General features: G+C 36.4%; 1 protein-coding gene across 4 annotated transcripts in view; it reads left to right on the forward strand.

Moving 5' to 3' along the window:
• Positions 1-26,352, forward strand: part of PHKA2 (phosphorylase kinase regulatory subunit alpha 2) — a 112,933-nt gene that overhangs the window by 33,897 nt on the left and 52,684 nt on the right. For all 4 annotated transcript variants that reach the window (XM_043993243.1, XM_043993244.1, XM_043993245.1 and 1 more), the window contains 8 exons: positions 5,623-5,705; positions 7,685-7,765; positions 9,546-9,644; positions 13,860-14,006; positions 17,163-17,216; positions 19,094-19,216; positions 22,788-22,883; positions 25,901-26,008. In XM_043993243.1, the coding sequence (XP_043849178.1) occupies positions 5,623-5,705; positions 7,685-7,765; positions 9,546-9,644; positions 13,860-14,006; positions 17,163-17,216; positions 19,094-19,216; positions 22,788-22,883; positions 25,901-26,008 (791 nt within the window). The remainder of the gene's footprint in view (positions 1-5,622; positions 5,706-7,684; positions 7,766-9,545; positions 9,645-13,859; positions 14,007-17,162; positions 17,217-19,093; positions 19,217-22,787; positions 22,884-25,900; positions 26,009-26,352) is intronic.

Consider the following 26,352-nt stretch of genomic DNA (forward strand, 5'->3'; position numbering starts at 1 on the left):
ATTAAATCCAATCTAAAAATTACTTTAGTCTAAGATTTAAGATAGTCTTGGAGATTGGTTAAATCCAATCTAAAGATGAGTAGTACTCCAGAGCTCTGGATTTTGATTTAGGAGCTGCATTTAAATTCAGTCTGCTCTTGTGTGACCTTGGAAAAGTCTTTTAAACTTTCTATGCCTCATCTTCTTCATGTGGAAAATGAGGACAGTGGCTTCTAACCCACAGACCTTTCAGCTCCAAATCTATAATCCTACAATGTCTTTGTCCGTTAATATCCCCTATAAAGATCTCCAGGAAGAAGAGACTTAGTTCTCAGGCAACACATTTCATTTTTGTACAGCCCAGTTGGTTGAAAGATGCTTCTTTATATAGAGTTCAAATCTGCCTCTTTGCCATTTCTACCTAGTTTTGCCCTTGAATCCAGAAAAATGAAATATAATCCTTCCTTGAAGATGGTATCACAAAGTCCTTCTAAACTGCCTGGTTTGGGCAGTATAAACATACCCAATTCCTTTAATCCTTCTCTTAAATAATTCTTAGCCTCCTTACCATTCTGATTGCCTTTCTCTAGATGTGCTTCATCTTAGCTATGTCCTTCTTAAAAAATGTGGTTCCCACAGCTGAACACAATACAGTAGTGTGATGTGACTAGAACAAACCATAAAGCAACTTTCACTTTTTTGTTCTGGAAACAATCTTTCTCTTAATATAATCTAAGACTGCATGTTTTGTTTTATTTTGTTTAGTTTTGGGGGGGTTGCCTAACATATCATAGCAATGAAATATTAATTAGCTTAAACTTGAAGTCCATTGAAATCAGATACCTGTTCCATATAAACTGTTGTCAAGCTTTATTTCTTCCCTATTTTTATTTGGGTGAATGATTTTTTTTGGAAGCAAAATGTAGAACTTTACATTTATTATCCCTATTAGAAATAATTTAACTAAATTTTGTCTATTATTTTAACCTATTTGCCTTTCTCTGGACTCTCTGATTTATCGGAATACTTTTAAAAATATCCAGAACTGACCATGATTTTTTTATAATAAACATTTTTATTTAAAATTTTTAGTTCCAAATTTTATCCCTCCTCTCCATTTCCTACACCTTCCCTAAGGTAGTAAGCAATTAGATATGTTATACATGTGCAATTATGTAAAACATTACAATATTAATCATTTTGTACAAGAAAACTTGAATGAAAAATGGAAGAAAGAAAGTTAAAAAAAAACACTATTCAGTCTGTGTTCAGTCATTATCAGTTCTTAATTTTGAAGTGGATAGTATACTACATCATTAGTCCTTTGGGATTGTCTTGGATTATTGTATTGCTGAGCATAGTTAAGTCATTGACAGTTCTTCGTCAAATAATATTGCTGTCACTGTGCACATTGTTCTCCTGGTTCTGCTCACTTCACTATACATCAGTTCATTCAGGTCTTTCCAGGCCTTTCTGAAATCATTCTGTTTGTCATTTCTTATGGCACAATAATATTCCATTACAATCATATACCACAGCTTGTTTAGTCATTCCCCAATTGATGGAATTCCTTTGATTTCCGATTCTTAGCCACCCCAAAAAGAGCTGCTATAAATATTTTTGTACAAATAGGTCTTTTTTTCTTTTTTGGATGCTTTTAGGCTATAAACCTAACAACGGTATTCCTAGATCAAAAGGTATGTAGTTTGATAGCCCTTTGGGCATAGTTCCAAATTGCTCTCCAGAATGGTTGGATCAGTTCACAACTCCACCAACAATGCCAATTTTCTCACCTCCATTCCAACATTGACCATGATGTTTTAAATAACAAGCAATAAGTATTTATAAAGCACTCATGAAGTACCAGGCACTGTGTCCTGAGGATACAAATACAAAGATTGAAACAATCTGTACCATCAGAGAATTTAATTTGATTTTTAACATTTGCTTCTATTTTTTAAAATATATTTAAATGCATCTGTCTCTTTTTACCATTAACTCTTCCTTTAGTTGAATAATAATTTTTTTTAAACTCTTAAAATAAATTGCATAGGGGGCAGCTAGGTGGTACAGTGGATTAAGCACTGGCCCTGGATTCAGGAGGACCTGAGTTCAAATTAGGCCTCAGACACTTGACACTTACTAGCTTTGTGACCCTGGGCAAGTCGCTTAACCCTCATTGCCCCGCACACCCCCTCCCCAATTACATAGTCCCGCAAAACAACTTCACACATTAGCCATGTTGAAAAATATATGTCTTGGGGCAGCTAGGTGGCGCAGTGGATAGAGCGCCGGCCCTGGAGTCAGGAGTACCTGAGTTCAAATCCAGCCTCAGATACTTAATACTTGCTAGCCGTGTGACCCTGGGCAGGTCACTTAACCCCAATTGCCTCACTTAAAATTAAAAAAAGAAAGAAAAATATATGTCTTGTTCTGAATTTTAAGTCCATCAAGTCACTGGCAGGAAGAAGATAGCATATTTCATGTTTAGTCCTCTAGACTAGTGGTTTAACATTGCATTGATGAAAGTTTTAAAGTCTTTCAGAGTTGTTTGTTATTTATGATGCCATTGTCATCGTTTAAGTAATTCTCCTTGTTCTTACTTCATCTTGCGTTCAATCACAAAGGTCTTCCCAGTTGCCTCAACAACTGTCCATTTCATATCTTATGGTAATTCTCCTTTACATTCATATACCATAATTTGTTTAACTATTCCCCAATAGTACCACATTAGTTTCTAGTTTTTTACTACTACAAAAATAACTACTATATATATTTTAGTACATTTGGTCCTTTTCCTCTGATCTTTTTGAGTTATAAGCCTATTAGTAGTATAACTAGGTTTGGTAACTTGTTACCTGTAGTGTGCTGTTTTCTAAACCTTTTCAACATTTGTCATCTTTGCTAGTCTGATAGGCTTGGGGTAGAACCTCAAGTTGCTTTAATTTGCATTTGTCTGTCTACTTTTTAGTAATTTGGAGCAATTTTATGTAGCTATTCGTAGCTTGGATTTCTTCTTTTGAAAGCTGCCTTTTTGTGTCCTATGACCATTTTATCTCTTGAGCAATAGCTATAAATTAGTCTTATGAATTTTAATCAGTTTCATATATATAGATAAAGAGAGAGAAACTTGCTTCAGAGATTTCCCCCCCAGGTTACCGGTTTTTCTTCTAATTTTAACTGCATTGATTTTGTTGTATAATAACTTTTAAATTTTATGTGATCAGAATTGTCCAATTTCTCTTCTCAGAGCCTTTCTGTCTATTATTTGATTATGAGCTCTTTCCCAACGCGTAGCTCTAGAAGGTGATTTCTTCCTTACAAGGAACTTATTGTCTCATCTGTTAGGATATAAGTGTATATATGTAATTGTATGCAGAAAAAATGTAAAAAGAACAAATACAAATAGATGTGCTCTGACCAATTTGGAATTCAAAACTCTTAACCTCAGTTATTTTGGACACAGACCACAATTCTAACCCTGGTGTCAAACTATTGACATGTCTAGCTGATGGTTACTTTAAGATACCTAGATTAATTTTACATGAGCTAATTTCAAGCCACAGCTCTCCAACTTCTTTGAGTTATTAGGTTTCATTGCTTTGCCTGTGGATTTTATGCTATTTTTATATTAAATTTCACCTGCCTTTTGGCCTATCATTCCAGCCTGTCCAGAATCATTTTGAATCTTATATCTGTCATCCATCATACTGCCTTATCCCTCTTTACTTCCTGTAACCTGAGCATTTGATAAGCAAGCCATATTTTCATCCAAGTAATTGATAGAAATTTTGCAGAGATTAAGGCCAAACTTACCGTTCAATATGTCAATTTTACATTTATTTCTGTTAATTCAATTAGTGTGTGTTTTCTATACATCTTGAACCAGTTTAATAAATAAACTATCCTAGTTAAAAGATGTGATTGTATTTAAAAGTTAGAGCCCTCTAAAGTTAGAGTGCTCTAAAAATAACCTAAGCTGAGTGAATGTACCCCTTACTTTTAAATAGAGCAGGTCTGTGAGACCATCTTTCCATTTTTATACAGTGCCATTTTAGTGAAGCTACCTGATTAAACTTCTTGACTTAGCCTGTAACCAGTCCATTGCTGTTTTAAACTGAGAAATCTTTTAGGTTGCTTATTGGATAAGTCCAGTGTTAGGAATCCTTAGACTGGGAGGCTAGTTCTAGAGCCTAGGACTGTCTTCTGTGATTGAACTCACCAATCACCAGCAGAGCCCACATTTGAATTCATTGCAACAATTTCTGACCTTTTTTGGAAATGAATGTAGATTTTTTTTCCTAGGCTCATAAATTTAGAACTAGAAGGGACTTTTAATGGTCCTGGAGTCCAACCCCTTCAACTTATAGATAAGAAAACTTAGGGTCAGAAAAACTAAATGACTAGCCCAAAAGCACACAGCTATTAAGTAAGTATCTATGGTAGGATTTGCTCTATTTACTTACACCATATTGCCTGAAAGAGATTTAAAATTAGAAGGAATTGGATGGTATAAGAATTTAAACGGGTTGGATGGGTTTTAAGAGCCTTCAGTGTATTTTAGATAGTTTGAGAGAAGTGAAAATTAAAGTAAAATCGATCAACATGCATTTATTAACCACCTGCTATATACCAGGCAATAAAAGGAGCCTTCCAGGTCTAAGTGACATAAATGGTGGTTTCTGTCTTCCATCCCTTCTTCTGTCCCATTCTTCCTAAACTTATTCTTCAACCTTTCTGTGATTTCCAGTCATTACATTCCACTCTATTCTCCCAGTCTGTCACTCCTGTTCTGGGCCCACATTTCCCTGTTTGTAGTCTTCATCTTATAGTTGATCAGTTAGCTATACATTGTCTTCTGCCCTTGAATCCCCTATCCCTTATCTTTTTAAAAATTCAATACAAAAAAATATAATTAAAAAAATAATTCAACCCTATACCACCACCACCATCTATGTTCTCTGCTCCTACTTTAGAGCTTATGAACATAGCTGAGGGAATCACAGATCTTATCTTCAAATTCATGTTATCTGATTTCAGTTGGATCTCCTGCCAAATGGCAATCCTGTTATTTTTCTCTGATTGGCTTTGAGTTCTAAAGCATTTTTCTCCACAAGTTTTCTGTACCACTGTCTCTCTACTCTCCACCCCCAGAAGATCTCTTTTTGTACTTATCAAGAAAACCAAAACCATTCTTCCAAGCCTTTTTTCCTTCACATTTTTCCCTTTCCCATACTCTGTTCCAAATAAACTGAACCAATAAGATACTCCCTGAACTCAACATTCTCCCACCTCTCTGCATTTCCATAAGTTGTTGCCTAACTCTCTTCCTTTTAGAATCTTTATCATCTTTTAAGACTTCACTCAGGTGCTGCTTCTTCTGTGAAGCCTTCCCTCATGGTCCCACTTGTTAATGCATTTCCACTCAAGTTTCCTTGCATGTCTACGTGTTTCCTCCCTCTTATAGGAAAATGTAAGATCTTGAGATAAGGGACCATTTTGTCATTTTTCTCAGTGTATCCCCAGCAGTTTGAACATTATCTTACACATGGAAGGCACATGGGAAATGTGGGCTCAGTTGAATTATAGCTGTCAGATACCTTTTTTTTTATAGTCCCTTCAGTGTTTATTTTCTTTCACTAGGCTTACGTATTATTTTTACCCTCGATGAGGTGGCCTTCATACAGAATCTTGTTTTCTACATCGAGGCTGCATACAAAGTTGCTGTAAGTATAAGTCTTGGTGGTCTTTTCAGTTACCTCAGTAGTAGGGACAAAATTAACTTGTTTAATAAAGCATAAATTGTATAACTGTGTTCTGCCTCATATATTTTTGTATATAGTTAGAGAAGAAATAGGAAGAAAAATGCTCTCTGCTCTGTATAAAGTTCATATGGTCATAGAAATTGGAACTTAAAAGTACATTAAAGATCATCAAGCTCAACTCTCATTTTTTCCACCTTTATTATTTACTCAATCACCAACAAACAGTGTAAAAATGTAAAAGATAGAGATGAACAAAAGGAACCAAAGCAAGAATTCTAGATGAAGTTGTGAACTTCTAATGCAGTTTTTTAAAAAGTTATACTGAATTTGACATGACAATAACAGAATTGTCCCTTTTGTGTTATCATCTGTATTCCTTTTTGGTTTGCTTCATTCTTTTAAATATTTATTGATGTTTCTCTTTATATGTGACTCTGATTCATTTATGATATGACCTAGTATATCCAGGAATTACTGTGGTATTTGGTGTGAATGTTATTCTAAACTTAATTTAGGCCATATTGCTTTCCAACTTTCCTAGTAACCTTTGTCATATAGTGAGTCCTTTTCTCAGTGGTTGGCCTCCTTGGGTTGACTCAACACTATGCTACAGTTTGTTTGCTTTAGGGTTTGGTTTCTCTTAAAAACAAGAATTTCTTTGTAATCTTTTACACATTTTGATATTTATCATCTTTGTCTTTTTTTAAAAAGAGGCTAATATTAACACTTTGAAGATGCCTGGTCCTGTTCTTGTTGGACCATCTTCATTTCATAGTTCATTCATTTAGTGATTTGCATTGTTTTAAAAGAAAAATAATAATAGCTCATAGTTTTCCATAACACTTAACTTCAAAGCAGTCTTGAAGTGGGAGAGCAAGTGTTATCTTCTTTTTAAAGATGAATGGACTAAAAATCTGAGAAATTAATTGCCCAGGGTGACACAGAGCAAGACTTCAACTAGTTCTTATTCTCAATTCAGTGGCCTTTCAGTTATATCTGGGATATCACTTCTCCAAACCTTAATATTACTAAATACCAGTGTTTCTTTAAATAGATTCAAGGAATTAGAAAAATTAGAGTATGCCATGTAGTATAAACTATAAAATTTGTAACTCAGCCATCTCCCCCCAAATATGTTAGCTTACTCTTGTGATTGAAAAATACTTAGTTGGTTCACATTACTTATTTACAATGTAGCATATGTGTACCACTTTTGGCTTTGGAAGTTAAGCTGTAGTTTTAATTTGTTTAACGTTTCTCCAAGAAATAGAATTAAAAATAGATAGGAAATTATCTTGCTGGCTTTAGCTTTATCTGGTTATACTCTATAGAGTATGTGTGTGTGTGTGTGTGTGTGTGTATATATATATATGTGTGTGTGTGTGTGTGTGTGTGTGTGTGTGTGTGTGTGTATACATATATATATATATATATATATATATGTTTCCCTTCCTTCCTGTTTTCTACCCTCAGTACACATTTGAATGTAACAATTTAAAAGACTGAGATGAACTAAAATAAATCTGATTTAGATTCATTCAGCTAATCCTGTTTGTCATTTTTTGCCATATGTATGTATGTGTGTATGTATGTGTGTATACACTCATACACATACACACATATATATTTGCCGTATGTGCATATGTGTGTGTATATATTCTCTGCAAACCAAGAATTTCTTACCACACAGTAATCACTTCTAAGAGTAGGAACTTTAGGGTTATTTTTCCTTTATTCATTTGTCTTTGATAAAAATTTTGCTTTTTAAGTTTTATACAGAACTTGAATGAAATGTAAAGTTCTTTGGATATGTGATCACCAAAGAAGAATATATTAATATTTTGCTATAGTTATAGTAACATGAACAAATCATGTTTTACTTTTTACTTGCCTATTCCTCCTGTGCTTTTGATTGCTGCCTTTCTTTTCTCTCCCTATAGGATTATGGAATGTGGGAACGGGGAGATAAGACGAACCAGGGCATACCTGAACTGAATGCAAGCTCTGTAGGAATGGCCAAAGTGAGATTGTTTCTATTTATCCTTTTCCTTTGCTTTGTCCCTACCTCCTTGTTTTGGCTCAATTCACTTTACTGAGTTCTGATTATATATATATATATATATATATATATATATATATATATATATATATATATATATATATATATTTTATAACTTTCTCAGGAGTGAATCATGAGAGATCTGCTTTGGGGATGGGTAGGAAGTATCTACAGTACACAACATTGACCCTTACTCTTTGCAGTGTTTGTTTGCTCATGTGTGTCAGTTCTTGAAACTGTTTGATAAAATAATGTTTTACATTTGTATGTCTCTTTGTAGTTTTCAGAGAATAGTGGAATACAGTGGAAAGGTCATTGGCTTTGGGATCAGAACATCTGAGTTCAAATTACATTAGTTTTCCTTACTAGCTGTGAAAACCTGGGCAGGTCACTTAACTTTCCTGTGCCTCAGTTTCCTCATCTATAAATGAGGACATTGGACTTAATGATCTCTAAGTTGCCTTCTTTCTATAAGTCTGTTATCCTGTCTGGATTTCTCTTTATTAATCTGTAAAGTGATGATTTGGAGTCTAGAGGTCACTTTATTCCTGTGGTCTCTCCTAGTTCTAAATCTTATGACCTAGAGACAGTTTCATGTGCACCTCCCTCATTCATCCTTGGAATAATACTGTAAGTGAGACGAGGCAGCAGTATTTTCCCCATCTTGTAGATGAAATAATAATTTCACTTTTAGACTTGGGAAAGGCTGGCCTCACTGCAAACCCACTAAGAAGCACATATAAGTGTTACTACCATTTGACAGTTAAAGAACCCAAGGTCCAGAGAAGTGACCTGACTTCCTTATTGTCCCAGTTAGGCTAATAGCCTAATAGATCCAGAGGGAACAGAGACCCCAAGGTCATCTAGTCGAGACCCATCAAGTAGTAAGTGGTAAAGCTGTGATTTGAACACAGGACTTCTGATTTGACATTCAGTGTTTTTACACTATATTATTTTATAGAATCACATTCAATTCTTCTTACTTAATGTCCAGTTCCCTTTTCACTATATTATTTCTGAAGAATAGATAAGTCATGTGACTTGCCTGAGCTTAGGCCAAGTAAAGTGTCAGAACAAGGACTGAAACTTTGATTCTTTGATTCATAAAATGGTGTTCTTTCTACTACCTTGTGTTCTGTCTCCCAAGAAGTCTGAGATGGTGTTCATGGCAGGTTCTGTTTTGTCCTAGCCATAAAAAAAGACTGAATACTCTTCTCAGTCTGTAGGGATCAAGTTTGGTTTTCTCCTATTACTTTCCTAATTCTGTTTTCGGTTATCTTAGCAGAAACATTTTTTTAAATAAAGTTTAGACCCAGAAGCCATAATTTAAAAAAAACGCAAATGAGAAAAATTGATCCAAAATGTGCCTTCTCCCCCATCCCCAAATTAACAAAGTGTGGCAGAAAATTTCCCGCAAAGATAACATATGAGAAATGAAAGAGAATGATATGTGAATTTCAATATATGTAAACTTGTAGATAATTTGTTTATTATATAGACAATACTCTTTAAAATATATTTCTAAAAAATAAAATAAAATATATTTCTATTTCCCTTATACTATGAACTGCAAAGTATAATAAAACATTGTTTTGTGAAGATAAAGATAGCATGCATTTACAGGAATATCAAGTAGGAGTTAGAAATATTGCTCAATTTTTCCTGGGGGAAAATGTTCTTGTAAAATGCATTAATGCATGAAGTAAGGGGGTGGGGAATAACCTTTAGACCTGTGTTTATAGGCAGCATTGGAAGCAATTGATGAATTAGATCTGTTTGGAGCCCATGGAGGAAGGAAGTCAGTGATTCACGTCCTTCCTGATGAGGTGGAGCATTGCCAGGTAAGACTGCACTAGTAGCATTTGGAATATGTTATCATGAGGTACTCCCTTCTTCATGTGGCACCTGAGGGCACCTCCAGTTGAAAATTGTCATGTTCCTGTGAAAAGGCTAGGCCAGGGTCCAAGTATTCTCTGGTCTATATCCCCTAAAATCATAGCTCCCACTTTTAATAGCCAGAGGACATAGTTCAAAGCAAAGACATTTAATAAAGTGCCCTAGTAAGAAAAAAAAACTTCCCCTATAAATATGTGGTGCACTCTCCTACAAATAGACAAACACCAATCAGAATATAGTGGACATAGAATATAAAAACCAGTTTTGGTCACGGCAGAGCTATCTTCTTGTGATGTTCTCACACTTTTTCCCCTTTGCCTTCTTGCCACTGTTTTTTTTTATTCTTAGTTACCAGACACATCTCTGCTGGACATGTAGTTTCTGTCATAATTTGGCTATAATCACCAATGCCTGAAGCTTTTAACAACTGAAATCTTTACCCATCTCTTCCTCGAGGAAACAGGTGTTTCCATGCTTTTTAACTTAAAAGCCCTCTTACTTTAAAAAACAGTCTATGTTTTGTATTCTTCCTCTTGGTCCAGGGACCCAGCTTATGGTGAACATTGATACCTTTCAATATTTTTATCTTTGAAAGCTAGACTATTAACCGGGTCATTGTTATTTACTAGTAACCACCAAAATGCTCTGGGATTCTTTGTTTACTCTTTTCCAAACACTAAATCTCTTCCATTCTCTCATGTAAAAGAGTGGATGGGGAAAAGACACAGAACACATTACCAAGCCTAGAGAGTTAGGTTGGTCTCCTACACCTGTTCATTCTCAACTCTTAGATACAGATCTGAGCAGTCACAAAGTCTCTGAGGGGCTTTCTTACAATCGAGATAGTCATGTACATATTTTTCAGTACCAATAGTTCTTTTTGCTACCAGCTTATTTTACCAGCACTTGAAGTCAGAGAAGGATTTTGGTGTAAAACTATTTGACCTACAGCAAGACAAAGAAAGGATAGAGGAGTAACATATGGGCGAGGGTCAAAGAAAGTGGTTTAATCCAGGTTGAAGGGCTATTTGGAAGAGAAAAGAAGACATCTGTCTAATGAAAGGCAATTAAAAGACTTGCAGTTATATTTTAAAAATCAAATTTTTTCCAAGGTAGAAGAGGGGCTAGTGAAAAACTGCTGGGATGAATTATGGGAGAAAGAACATTACTTGACTCCAGTTACTTGGAGTTGGAGGAAATTGAGGGGTTATAGCTGATAACCAACAAGAAATAACTGAATAACCCCAAGGACTAGGATTGAATAAAGCGGACAGCCTAGCAGTATCTTTAATCTGCGTAGCATTTACAGTTTTCAAAAGAATACCACATACACTCTCCATTCTGTTCATCAAAACTCTAAAAGGCATGATAAATAAATATTATTTCCTTTTTTCATACATGGATGGATCAGGGAATGTTGGAAGAATGAAAGAAAACAGGAGAGCATATATAAACAAGTTGTTTATTTGCTTGCTATAGACAATAGAGATGACTTCTCTGAGAAGTATCTATCCCTGAATCTAACAGAAACTCATCAAGAGTTCACTGTGTCTAATCAAAAGATAATAATGGGCATGCCTACACAACATGGGAGATCCTTCCTCTGATGCTACCTAAGTCCCTCATTTATTATCTCTTCAGACTGACTGGGGAACTCATCAGATTAATCAGGGCTTCCTCCCTTGATCAACACTCCTAACACTGAAGGGGAATATTAGACCTAGGGAAATTAAGTCACTTGCTTAAGGCTATACCACTGATGAATAGCAAAACTAAAGCTAGAATCCATGATCTTTTCTCTGCATCATACTTGACCCATTGATGAAATAAGTTGGAACTATGCAAGCCAAAACTGTGTGGTAAGCCATATTAGATAATAACAACAGACTCTTGTTATTATATACTCTTGTACTGTCTGTGAAGTGACATATATGTGTATGTGTACATGTGTGTGTAATTTCATTTGAACTTCATAACCATCTGGTAAAGTAGATAATACAGATATTATCCCCATTTTATAGATAAAAAAACAGGCTCTGATATCTGACCAGTCCATGTTCATCTAAAATATTGTCAGCAGCAGGATTTAAACTCAGATTTTCCTGACTCTGGGTTCAGCGCTTTGACCACTACAATATGCCACCCACATACTTATATGAAGTTTGTACCCACAGTAACCAGCTCTTAGGTTTTGTTCTGATAAGAAAAGGGATATGTGAGAGGGACAGGGGTAAGTGATACATATACTCTTTAGGTTTAAAGCTCTGTGTAAATGTTAGCTATTATTACTATTGTTAATGCTAGTAGTAGTAATATCCTATAGATAGTCCTGTTGAATACCAGCATTAGAATATACTGCTGATACCTGCTACAACACACCTGACAAGTGGTCATCCAGCCTCTGCCTGAAGACCACTAGTGAGGGTGACCACATTCTCTCTCAGGGCAACCCTTTGCACTTTGGAAATAGCTCTGTGTCTTGGGGGGGAGGTTTCTGTATGTCAAAACTAAATTTGCCTTTTTTGCCATTTCCACATTGTTTCTACTTCCACCTTTCTTGAGCTAAACAGAATAAATTTAATCCCATTTCCACAACTTCTTGAAGACAGTCACTCAGTCAACCAGCATTTATTCAGTTTCTCCCTTGTGCCAGAAACCATTGTTGCTGGGGATATAAATACCAAGAATCAGACAGTTCCTATTCTTCAGGAGCCTACATTCTCACAGGATAGACCAGTCCATATAAGTATATACAAAATACATGGAAAGATAATACATCTTAGTTAAATCCAAGGAAATTAGGAAGAGGATGCACTGGAGTTTGGAGCCTGGGTTTGGGGCAGAGTGGAGGGGGAAGACTGTCAGGAAAGGTTTCCTGTCAGAGTGGTTCTAGAAGGAAGAGGGAGCATATAAGGCCAAGGTGGGCAGGGAGTGAATTCCAAGCTCACCTCTCCTAAGTCTTCTCTAGGCTAGTTGCCCTCATTTCCTTCAAGCAGTCCTCAGATGGCAATGGGTACTTTGGAGCTTGTGGTTCAGAACTGTCAAACTTGATTGGTTATAATCCTGCTCCTCAAACTTCTCCTTGTGGCCCCAAACTTCTTTTGATTTCAGGCTGAGCAAATCAAGTCAATTCTGTGGCTCAAGCTTATTGTAGAATGCCCCCAGTAATATGAGTGACCTGTTATTTCTAGTCTGGAATTAATTCAGCTTTCAAGCTCAAGTAGAACCTACTGCATTTGACTCAAGTAGTTTCTCAGGGAGTTTGCCCAGTTGGACATGTTCCAAAGAATCTCTGGATTCTAACACATTAACACCATAGATATGTTCTTTTCTGACCTCTGCTGCCTATTTTCCTAGCCAAGCAACAACCCAGGCAGTTACATACAGTAAACAAATATACACAGGGAGCCCTGCAGTCCCTTTCCTGTACATCAGGGTCTGTGTAGAGGATAAAAGGAAAAAAGGAGTAGAAGGATTGTTAGTATAGTCATATTTTAGCTTCTCTCAAGTTCTCTCATCTACCCTAACTACTAGTGAAAAATTAGTGCACTATTTGATGAAGTGTCTGGTTATAAAATCATAGATTTAGATCTACAACAGACTTCAGTGGAAACTGAGGCCTGGAGAGAAGTGACTTCCCAAGGTAGTAAGTAACAGTGCTAGGAAATGACACTACCCTACTCCAAGTTCTCTGACTCCAAATCTGGTGGGTCTTTCCAGTTTTGATCAAATGAGATAACAAATGTAAAGCACGTTTCCAACTTTAAAGTACTATTTAGTTGATAGTTATTATTATTACAGTAATTAATAATAATTTCCAGTGAACTACACTGAAATCCAGTAAACTACTTTTCAGTCTTTGAAAGACCGACAGAACATTTATAACTGAAAAGATCTTGGGGCGGTGGGCAGGGTCATTTAGTCCAATCCTCCCATTTAACTAGTTCAGAGAGAGTCCCAGAGAGGTGAAATGATTTGTCCAAAGTTATACAAGCTAGTTAATAACAGATTCAAGAGTCAAATCCCTGTCTCCTGACTTCCAATCTAGTGTGCTATCTACTGTACCACAATTTATGAGTTCGGTTTGTTATTTGTTTATGGATATCATCATTTATAGTACTTCTTGGGTAAAACTATTTTTGGAATTACTTTTCATACAGTCAATTCTGTTGTCAATGCTGCCAAGGGCATCCACATCTAAAGAGATTGATGCTGGACTTCTTTCCATAATTTCTTACCCTGCATTTGCAGTGGAAGATGTGAATATTGTGAATGAGACCAAAAACGAAATAATTGCCAAACTCCAGGTAAGACTTTGTTAAATTTATACCTTTCTGCTCTATAATGAATTGACACTGTCTCATCTATTGCCCTTTACTCTTAAGTGTGGATTTTTGTTTGTTTTTTGTTTGGTTTTGCTATGTGAAAGAATCAGTTTATTCACTGTTGGAACACAGTTACCCCGAGGTGAAGTATAGTAGTGGGCAGTTATTACACAGCATGGTATACCAAGCTGAGGATACTACCAAAAGTTAGAAGCAATTGGAACTCCCAGGTAGACTCACAAAATTATGCTTTTTTTATCCACTACAGATTTATGGTACATAACCTCAATTAGATTGTCAGTGCTGCTTTTGTTAATCTTTTTACTCTGCTCTTACTGATGCTCTTATTCTCCACTGACTCTTCCAAACCTTTTTTTCTCTATGAACCCCTAACTCTACAAACCCCTAACCTCAAGTTTGCTCATCCCCATGCTTATAAACAGATGACTTTTTCTTTGTTTATGTGATTGAGGTCATCTAGCCTAAAATTCCTTCAGCTCCCTTCCTCAGTTCTCAAAAACATCTTTGAATCATGCCAATGGTCACAGAAGAATTTTCCCTATACCTTACTATGGTTAATTCATCTGCCTGTGCCTCTGATCCCATTACCTTCTCTGTTCTCCAGGGCCCTGTTGTTTCATTCATCCACTCCTTACTGTGTACCCTCTTTCTCTTCCTCTATTCTCATCTGTCTACAAACATGATCAGGTTTCCTCAAACCTGATCAATTCAACAAAAAGCCTTTCCCCCGAACATTTCTTTCCCTCTAGCTACAAAACTGCTATATTAATTTTAGCTATATTAACAAATAAGGAATTGGAGGATAGATTGAGTTTCATTCTGGATATGTTGAGTTTGAGGTGCCTGTGGATATGGGACTAAATATCAGAAGAGATTAGGGATAAATATGTAGATTTGTGAATCATCTGGGCAGATGAACTCAGCAAAGATGAAAGTATAGACAGCCCAGGACAGATCCTTGGGCAGGACCCCTGTTAATAAAGGAATGGGAAATGAATGGTAATCTAATGGGTCACATCCTTCATGAAGTTTTTCTTGATCCCCTCCCCAAATCCCTCAGTATCAGTATGCTCCCAGGACTTCACAGAGTCCTTTGCACTCCTTTAGTGAATCTATCATGTATTACTATTATTTCCTATTGTTATCTATATTTTGTGTCATTCCCCCCTCCTAGACTGTTAGCTCTATCAGAGCAGGGACCCAGTCCTTATCTAAAGCATGTTCCCAAGTGCCAACTACAGGTAGACAGGATAAATGTTTGTTAAATTAACTTGCAAGGAAAAAAGGGATTTCCCAAACTGAAATCTGACTTCTGGCTATCCTGCCTTGCCTCTCTGAAAAATACTTTTTGATTCTTAAAGGTCCTTAGGTACTTAGGATTTTCACATCTCAGCCAGAAAAGAGTATATTGTGTCAGTATCAGAAATAAAAATACTGGACTTTCCTTTTTGGTGAATATATGAAGGCTGTATTACATTCTTGCAAGAATGGGCATATACTCTAGAATAGTGGCCCACTCTGCCACAGCAAACTACTCTTTTTAAGCCCTAATCCTATCACAAAGGTCCCTCCCCTCTTCACCTCATTGGCTGAGGACTAAGAGGTGTACAGTCTTCCCAGAACACCTCTACATATTTCCCCTTAGCATGTCCCCCCTCCCATTATATACATTGCATATTTGAAAATGGTGGCAGTCTCCACCTTTGGGGTGTTGGCAGTTAATATGCATAAGCTAATTAAGTGCAGTACAAACTAGCTTTAACTTTTGGCACACTTGGACTAGCTAAACCACTAGCCTTGAAGTTCTCTTCTATATCTACTTTTGGGCACCTGCAAGACTATCTTTTAGCCTTGAAGCCCCTTCCTGCCATCCCCCTTTCTTATTTCTTGTTTTCTGAGATCACAGCATTTTTCTGCAGGGAAACTTTACTTCATTTCTCTCAGATGTTCAACATTAGCATAAATTATTGTATGGTTTGGTAAATTGGAAGACAAAGTGGCTTATCCACTAGAGATCCCCTCAAAAGTATTGACTAAGCCTGAATTTACTTTGCTATTATGACATAAAAAAAATAAGTGAAAGGCATGTGGAATATCTGTCATCCTGGGGATAGTCAAATGAAGGCGAGTGTGAGGAGGCTAACATGGAAGAAAACTAATAAGACAAATTTAGGTCTCAGACACTTAAAATATCATCCTGACAAGGATATATTTTATTTATTTTAAAGGTTTTATTCATGTTTTTTATTAGCTCAAAAAGTAAGTGCTCTGCATATAATTTTACCACCCAATCAACCTTACATTAGTCAGTAAACGTTTATTAAGCACCTATTATATGCCAGGCACTGTGCTAAGCACTAGGGATAGAAATTTTTTAAAAATAATAATAATAATAATAATTAATGCACTTAAATAGCTTGCAATCCAATGGGAGAAGACAACACAAAAAAAGGAATTGAAAAGCATGGGGAGGGAATGGCACAGTACGGGCATGCTGAAGTCAGAAGCCTCAAAGTAGTAAAGTCAGGTGGGGAATGTGGAAATGTCTCATCTGAACCCCCTCCTTGAAATCTTGAGTCTTGGAGTTTAGAGATAAGTTGTGATGAAATGTGGGTACCAAGATTATAAGATCTTGTAGAATGGTGGGGTTTTCCTGTAATGGGTCCTAGGGCATGGTGGATAAGTCAGTTATGCTAAAAATTAAAATATGTAAAACATTATGTAATAAAACAGTTGAACCCAACCAATGTATTAAGTCTTACAGTAGATACAATAATCTACACTCATAGTTACCAACTTCTCTACTGAAAAGAATGTTTTATTATTTCTTTTTTTAATTAAATTTTATTTTTTATTATAAACTTAACAATCATCAGAAAACACAAACATTCCGTTATGCAAAATAGAAAAAGAACTTTTAAGGATTTATAATTCTCATCAAAATAACAAACTAGTAACTTCAGAAGACCCATGATAAAGCATATCTGAAATGTACAGTGAGAGATGTGCATCATCTCTTTGGGACAAAGATTGGCCTTTATGATGATTCTAAGTTTGGCATTTCCTTTTCAAAATGGTGCATTATCATTTATTCCTATGTCTTCTTTTCTCCACCAGGGACGTTATGGATGCTGCCGATTCCTTCGAGATGGCTATAAAACGCCAAGAGAGGTTGTATTTCAAAAGCATTTGACAAGATGCATTTTAGGATCTGAATCTACCTCACTACACTTTTGTGCTGAATTTATTTAACTTATGTGACTGGAGCATTTGATGAGAGTTGTGTCAATTTTTAAGTCAACAAGTTATTCATTGGAATATGAAAACTATGTAAATAGCAAGCCCAAAGTTGAGATCTATCTTGTAGAGAAATATAGCCAATACACCTGGAAAGAATATTTTTCCCTTTTTTGTGGGGTGGGGAAAGGGGGTGAGGTTGGAGGGAAGAGTTTGAACCAGCTCAGTCATAGATTTAAAGCTGGAAGATATCTTAAAGACCATTGAATACAGGGCCCTTATTTTACACTTGAGGAAACAGGCACAGAAAAGTTACATGAACTTGTCCAATGTCACACATCTAGTGAGTGTCTAAGGTGGAATTGAACCTAGGATTTCCTGACCCCTAATTCAGTCCCTAAATACTATACAAGTTGCCTCTTTCAGCTATTTTATCCATTCAACCAGCATTTTAAAAAAATGAACATTTTTATTCTAGCACTCTTGATATTTGTAAGTTATTTGTCAGGACACGTAACAAAGAAGGCATACTCAGTGCTTATCTACTTTCTTAAATACTACCCCCAAAATTGAGTTTCTATGTCTATGGTAGAATCTTCATTGCATGAGCATGTGAATTATGACAGGAGCAGACTATTACTTAGAAATTCAACATGGTAACTGTCTAAATGCAAATTATTTTACATGTTTATATCTTTGTGTGTAATATATAATACATATGTATATATGTGACTCATATAGATCTTCTAGAATACATAGGAGACCCTAGATTCATAAGTACCTGAGTTCAAATCTGGTCTCAGACACTTGACACTTATTAGCCATGTGACCCTGGGCAAGTCACTTAACCCCAATTGCCCTGCAAAAAAAAATAGTATTTGTAATAGAATACATAGGAGAGGCAGCATGGCACAGAGGATTTGTCTTTGGATCAACAAAGTTCAAGTCTTGCCTCTGATGCCTCTGGCAACTCTCTAAGATGGAGGTTTTTAAACTCTTGTGCCATGGGTCACTTTGGCAGTCTGATGAAGTCTGTGGACTCCTTCTCAGAAGCACGTTTTTAAATGCATAAAATAAAAAGCTTAAGATTGCAAAGGAAGCCAATTATAGTGAAATAGTTATAATCTTTTTTTAAACCAAGTCCATGGACCCCAGGTTAAGAACAAGATATAAATAAGTTGTCATTCTACAGTGGTTGAGGGAAGTTTGGTCTTTGCAGAAACCATCTTTTGCCTTTAATTTTGTCTGGCACACAGCAGGCACTTAATAAATGTTGATTGATTGCTAGAGGGACCAAGACAGAAAGTCACAAGGGACTTCCAAAGCTCCCCACTCTGATGAAACCACAGGTGTGGAGTTTCTTACCCCTTCCCCCAAAGAAAACACCCCAACACCACATACAATACTTAGAGAGTTAGAAGGCTCCTTCTAGATTGTCAAAGCAACCTCTTTACTTTATTGATGAGGAAACTTGGGTCTAAATAGGGTGTGACTTGTTTAAATTTCTGAGTAATAATAGCAGAACTAGGATTCCAACTCAAATCCTGAGTACACTGTTCTTTTCACTATACTACCCCCTACCATACCCTACTCCTCCCTGCCCCAAACAAAGAAAAAGAAATTTACACATATACCCTGTCTAAAATGTGGAAAGGACCTCAGAGTCTATCCTGTTTGGCCTATACTTGAACAGCATCCAGGCAAGTGACAGTCCAGTCTTATTCGAATCTCCCTACTAAAATGAATACAGTCATAAAATATATTATATAGGTATGCATAACCTAGAAAAACTATATATATTTAATTTCCAGGACCCAAATCGACTACATTATGATCCTGCTGAACTCAAACTCTTTGAAAACATAGAATGTGAGTGGCCAGTGTTCTGGACATATTTCATAATAGATGGCGTATTCAATGGTGATGCAGTACAGGTAATAATAACTAGCCTTTATGTAGTGCTTCATGGTTACATGTATCATACATTCATCAGACATTAAGTGCGTACTAGGAGCAAAACGGTGGCAGGCATGGAAGGAAGTAACTCGTTTGTTCTATGCTCCCTACTAGGACCATGTTATCTCCTTCCTAAATCCATAAGTGTTGATTCTAGATGCAGAATGTTGAATGTCACCCAGAACTTCTTAATACTGTCTTTGCAGATGCTATTTTTAAGTTCATTCTCCACATTTGTTTGACTTTCGTGTTAACATATTTCCTTCAGTACAACCTATCATAGTAAAGTCACCAAAAGTTCTCTGAAATATTTCCCATGCAAAATTTTTTGTTTTTTCCATTAAAATAAATTGTCTTGACTGGTTAACTTTTAAAATAATTGTCCTGTATGCATGGTGAATGTTGGTGCTTTTTAAAAGAACACCAAGTGGCATTGCTGTCTCTCATGACTTTTGCCGTTTCTGCTCCTCACCTTTCCCTTCCATGCTTTCACCACTCAGTATGTTCTTGGATGGGGATAGAGAATATGTCTTATTATTCTTGAGTGCTGTCACTGCTCAGGAATGCAGTTACACTACTGCCAGTGGATTTGAAATCTTAAATTTTTATCTTCCAAGAGTTACCATACCACCATGCCAAAAATTCTTTTGAATTTTGATTCTTGTTCTTGTGTTCTAGTGACCATTTTGGCCTGTATATTTCTCCCTCGTTTTCCCCAGAACTGCCTTACAATTTTCAGAAAATGAAAAATTGGAAATCTATAAAACACTCTGTACTTTTAAAGTAGATTTTTAATGACAACTTTTGCTTTTCTATCATTTACATTTCTCATTGTATTCCTTCCTTGCCCCATCCCAGAAATCTATCTCATATAATAAAGAAGAAAAAAGAGGAAGGAAAAGGAAGTTCAGCAGAATTAATCTCTGTGTATGTACACATATACAGATACATGTACATATACATATACATATATAAATACTGTGTTTACATGTGTGTATTTATATTTAAAAACCCAAAGCCTCAAAAAATCCTGTGGTTCTGTGTACTGTTCCACACCCATGGCCCTCCATTTCTTTTTTTTTTCTTTTTTTTTTTTTTTTAGTGAGGCAATTGGGGTTAAGTGACTTGCCCAGGGTCACACAGCTAATAAGTGTTAAGTGTCTAAGGCTGGATTTGAACTCAGGAACTCCTGACTCCAGGGCCAGTGCTCTATCCACTCCGACACCTAGCTGCCCCATGGCCCTCCATTTCTACAAAGAGGAAGGGGAAAGGATGGGAGAGGGATTTCTTCTCATTTCTCCTTTAGGGCCAAACGTGGTCATTGTATTGTTGCAGAGCATTCAGTTTCTGTCACTTTGTTGTTGTTATCATTTGTAATGTTGTCATTGTGGATATTGTTTTCTTAGTTCTGCTTACTTTGTCCCAGTTCTTCCACGCCCTCCCATGCTTCTCAGTATTCATTATATCTGTTGTGTTTTGTACTACAGTGATATTCCATTACATCCACTTACACAATTTGTTTAGCCATTCCTCAATCCATCAATATCTACTTTGTTTGCAGTTTTTTGCTTCTACAGAGGAAAAAAATGTCACTAGAAATATTTGGGGTTTGTTTTGGGTTTTTTTTTTGGGGGGGGGGCTTTCTTTTTGTTCTTTGACCTTCTTGAGAATGTGTGCCTAGCACACATCTGAGTCAGAAGTCCTGAAAATTTTAGTCACTTTCTTAGCATTATTCCACATTGCTTTCCAGAATGTTTGGACTAATTCACAGGTCTGCCTGTGTATATGCAACACTGTGTATTTCTAGTCATCATAAAACATACAACACACTCCCTTCCTCCCCATTCCAGTACTGCAATAGATCAGGTTGCTAGGACCTTTCCACAAGTGACCTTTTGATAGTTAGAATTTTTTTAACAAATAAAATCTTGCCTATTCCCACCCCACCCCCAGATAGAACAATGCAATGAAAGGCTTGACTGACAGACAAAACTGGCCTCTCCACAAAAGGAATTTTGTTTGTGTGACCATGTAGCTTCTTAAAAAAAGTTTTTTCTCTCTCTTTTGTTTAAGTTTTTCAGCTTTTAACTGGAACAGTTCCTTTCAGTATGCAAAATATCACACTGTAGAAATTACTTAGCTGGATGATATGGTGCTGATTTTTTTTTTCATATCAAATCAATACATATGTTTTTGAGCACATGCTTTATTCAAGGAATGTAGCAATGTACAATAGTTACCATTAAGAAGAGAATTATAAGAGATGGCCCTGTCCTAAAGGAACTTAAAATCAAGTTGTGGAGAAAAAATAGCCATGTGAGACATTAAATAACAATGTGAGATCTAAATAATAGCTCAAGAGAACCCCATAGCATCTCACACATTATTAATTACAAAAAGAATTGATCGTGATATGCCTGACCAGCTTGAAGTTGAAGTACTTGAGCCTTTGTCTAAGTCAGAAAAAAATTTCCCATGGAGAGTGGGCTTGCCTTGCAGAGAGAACATGAATATGTCAAGATGGGTTATTAGAGACTGGGACTTTGCTCAGCAGGCAGATGCGTCTGCCTCTGCATTGTGCTTTTGCAGGAACTGCTATCTCTTGGACAAGGAAGCTTGGCTCTAGAGGTGGAGAACCTAGGTTCAAATCTTGTTTCCAGTACTACTTATGTGATCCCGACTGAGTGATCTAACCTCCCTGAAATTAAGTTTCTAGTCTTTAAATTACCAGTACACTCAATGGCACTTCTTTCTCTAGATTTGTGTTCCTATGGGTTCAAGGCACAGGCAAGTGATTCCTCCAACTAGAATCCATGCTCTGTATTACTCACTAAAAACCAGCTGTGGTCTGGGTTCTCTCAAGGCACAGATGAGCATACTCATACTCTTCGTAAGATAGCACTCCTAACCCCAAAGGCTATAAACCAACCACACTGATCAGGCATCCCTGCAAACATGCAACCCTTAAACCACTACAGACATTCAGACAAAGGAACTGGGTTGGTAAGGTCTCAGTAGTTGGATATGAGCTGCTCTGCCTGCTCAAGTGAGGATCAATGATTCTCCAACACTGTGACCTTATATACTACTACATTCCCAACCTCCTACTTTCATATCCATCGAGATGAGAACATTGGTGTAGAGTTCATGGTCATGTATACTAGTTATAAGTTCTTGTTAGGTTTAACAATAATAATAATAATAGCTGACAATATTTTATAAATCCATTTATATGCCTTCTTCTGTAATCCTTACAGCAACCCAGTGGTATATAGTACAAAGCATTGTTATACACATTTTATAGATGAGGCAACTCAAGCATAGAAATGTTAATTGGCTTGCCTGCACTGACATGACTTGTAAATTTAAGTTAGGATTATAATCCAAATCTAGAACTTTCTGTCTCCCCTTCCTTCATTAAGTTGCTTTGATAAATTGTATGCAATTCATATGATGATGACTATATTGCATTACATTTCAATTTAAAAGCACCAATATGAGTGGTAATGTCTTTTTTTTCCCCTGTATGGGAATGGCATCAAATTATAGGTCCAAGAGTACCGAGAGGCGTTGGAGGGAATACTAATTAGAGGCAAGAATGGAATACATCTAATGCCAGAACTATATGCCATTCCTCCTGGCAAGGTACAGTTGATCTTGCAGAATCTGGGTTTTTCTTGTCATCTCTCTGGTGTTTGTCAATTATTGAATCATCTATTGGTAATTTCTTTCTTCTTTTCTTGACTTAAGGCATCCTTTTTTTCTCAGATGAAATTATTTCTAAAACCTTTTGATGGCTTCACTAGTTGATTAAGATATCTATAACTTTTGCTCAGGAGGACAATGACCTTGGGTAGGGCTGTCATAGCATGTTTAATGTTTGGCACAAATACTTTTCTTAAAAAAAATCAGAGATGTTCAGGCAAATGTAGGAGAGCCTCCAATAATAACCTAAATTTTGTTGCTGCTTCCTAGTAGCTTTCAAAAATATCACAGTCTGTTGTCTGACATTTTAAAAGATGTTCATGGAAAATTATTCCCAAACTCCATAAATATGTCTATGACTTCCTTAGGACTTTTCTTTGACCTGAATATTTTCTCTAAGATATTTTTGAAGTTTGAATTTAAATGAGCAATTAGAAGTTTCTTTGGGTGAGATTAAATTATCCAATTCCAAGAACATTCCTTAAGAAAATTGTACTTTCTCTAGTGTCCCAGATTTGGATATGCCTAAAATGCAAATTTGATGGTGGGGGGAAAGAGTGAATAGAATGCATAAGATAGGGGAATGGCTTACTATAAAATTAACATTTGAGATAGTTTGTTATTTTTTTAATTTCAAAAGCTAGAGATACTTCATTATCTTAACATGATAATTAAGATACATGTAAAATGCCTTAAATAATTTTCCACAAAAATATGATAAAATTAATATGTCGATTGGCATAAATGTATGATATAAGGGGCAGCTAGGTGGCGCAGTGGATAGAGCACCGGCCCTGGAGTCAGGAGTACCTGAGTTCAAATCTGGCCTCAAACACTTAACACTTACTAGCTGTGTGACCCTGGGCAAGTCACTTAACCCCCACTGCCTCAACCCCAATCGCCTCACTAAAAAAAAAAAAAAAATGTATGATATAAACCATACAAGTAAAACGTTGAAAAGATGTGTTTCATCTGTAAAACTGAAGCATTTCAGAAGCTGTGACCAACCTTTGAGGCTAAGCTGGATTTTAAGATAGGAATAGGGAGATAGAGACTAAATCTGTGATTTCATTGGCATAGGGAATTCCTAGGTATGGAAACTCCCTCTCAGTCCAGGTCAGTGCCTTCTCTGCAATTTTATACAATGAATTTGGTTATTCTATAGATCAGATTGTGTCCCCATTCATGTAATCATAAACACAAAATTTTAGTAGTCCCCATATGTTTCTGTGGCCACAGAATCATAAAATTTGAGAGGTGGAAGACATCTCAATAGCTGTACATGAAAGGAATCTCCACTATAACATACCTGATAAGTGATATACCAGACACTGCTTAAAAACTCCTCGAAAAAGTTGGGGCACTATAGAAATAGTAGACATAAGAGTTGTCAGAGGACTCAAGGGATGTAGCCCGAAGAATTGTCATTAATGGAAAAATGAAGGTAGAAAAAGGATTTGGGTGGGGATGGTTTAGTATTAGTGTACTGGAAGCTCAAAATTAGTCTGCAATACTCTTTGGCAACCAAAAAGGCTAATATTAGTCTTCATTTCCATTGAGAGGAATTGCATCCAGAACACAGGAGATGATAGTTAATCTGTATTCTGTATTGAGCAAACCAGATTATTGTCTTTCATTATGGGTGCCATGTTTAAGGAGAGGTAGTAATAAATTGGGGATATACCAGGATAGTGAGGGGGGATAGAAGACCATACCATATATGACTTGAAGATACTAGAGATGCTTAACTTGTGGGTGGAGGGGGGCAGTCTTATAACCATCTCTAAGTATTGCAAGGGCCAGCATGTGGGAGAGGATTTAGACCTTGTTCTGTTAACTCCAAAAGGAAGAAAGGTAAGCAATGGGTGGAAGTTGTAGAAAGGTAGATTTTGGCCCCATGTCAGTAAATTTCCTGTTGTGTTAATGAAGGCTGTCAAAAAGTTAATGGGTTGTCTGGGAAGGCAGTGTGTTTCCATTTCACTGATAGGCTTCAGATTAAGACTGAGTTGCCATTATTTGAATATGGCAAACAGGAGATTCCTCTTTTGGTACCAGTCAGGGTTCTGAGGGCCTTTGTAATTCTGAGAGCAAGATTGGATTATTTTACCCCTCCTTGTTTCAGTTTTTCCAGATTTTATTAGTTTTCCCCTAGTAAATAGCACCACCTTGTGGTGATCTGATCGTAGATCAGGTCTTGTTTTGAAAGTGGATATTTATTTTGGAACGCAGTTTTGACTAATATGACTAATGCCACTATTATAGGCCTACCATGCTTCACCTACAGAGTTTAGATTTAAAGATCATGGTTTAAGCTCTGATAAATCCAAATCTATATTATGATGAGCTATGCTAAAACAGTGTTTTACTATATAAAACAGTAGTCATATAGCAGGTCTTTAATTGCTGAGTTGAAGACCATAGTATAGCATAAAGAACATTTCATTTAAATCAGAGTACCTGAGCTCTAGTCCCAGATTTTTCACTAATTCTGTGCCCTTGGATATGTCATTTCACCCCTCCAGCCTCAACCCCTATGCCTCAGTTTCCATATCTATAAAATCAGGAAGTTGAATTATGTGATCTCTAAGGTCCATTAATTCTAGTTCCTTATGACTGATAGATAAGAGGCACAGTCAAAGAACAGCCAAGATTCCTATTCTTTATCTTTCCGTTTATGTATGTTTTCATGCACACATGTACTACCCATATGAAATGGATTCATTAAAACATAAGAACTTTTAGACATGATCTGATTCAACTCCTCCATTTTGTAGATGAGACAGCTGAGGCCAAGTGAGATAAGTGATGTGTTCAAGATCAAGCTAGTTAGTGGCAAACTAAAGGAATAGCAGCACCGCAGTGCTGGCTAGTCTGCTTCCTTCCCTGGCCAGGCTACATTTATATCTGTTTAAGTTGGATTGACCCATTTTTTTACTTCTTTGAATCTCCTTCTCCAGGTAGATGAAGAATACAAGAATCCTCACACTGTAGATAGAGTTGCACTTGGGAAGATACCTCATTTGTGGGGCCAGTCTTTGTATATCCTCAGTTCCCTGTTGGCAGAGGTAAGAGTTTTTGTGTTTTAACAACTTGGAATTAACTACTTTTGAGGTTTAATAAGCTCACAGAACTGAGACACCCTTACTCTAGTTTCCTAGGATGCAAAATCAATTATTTCTCTCTGTTTATGTCTTTAGAAATCTGTTAGTGTATGTTACCTCTATAGAATTGACACCTGTTATATTTAGTTTAAAGTTTAGGGAAATCAGGTTGAGGCAAATAAATGTTTGGTTTTCCAGTATACCTTGCATCGAGGACCTGAATCTCTCCTATTTCAGCAATCAGTCTTTTCTGTTTATCTTTTGATCTATTGTTTTGTTCCACAGACAAGCAGGTACTAACCTGACCC

Source organism: Dromiciops gliroides, chromosome 3, assembly GCF_019393635.1.
Source record: "Dromiciops gliroides isolate mDroGli1 chromosome 3, mDroGli1.pri, whole genome shotgun sequence".
NCBI lineage: Eukaryota > Metazoa > Chordata > Mammalia > Microbiotheria > Microbiotheriidae > Dromiciops > Dromiciops gliroides.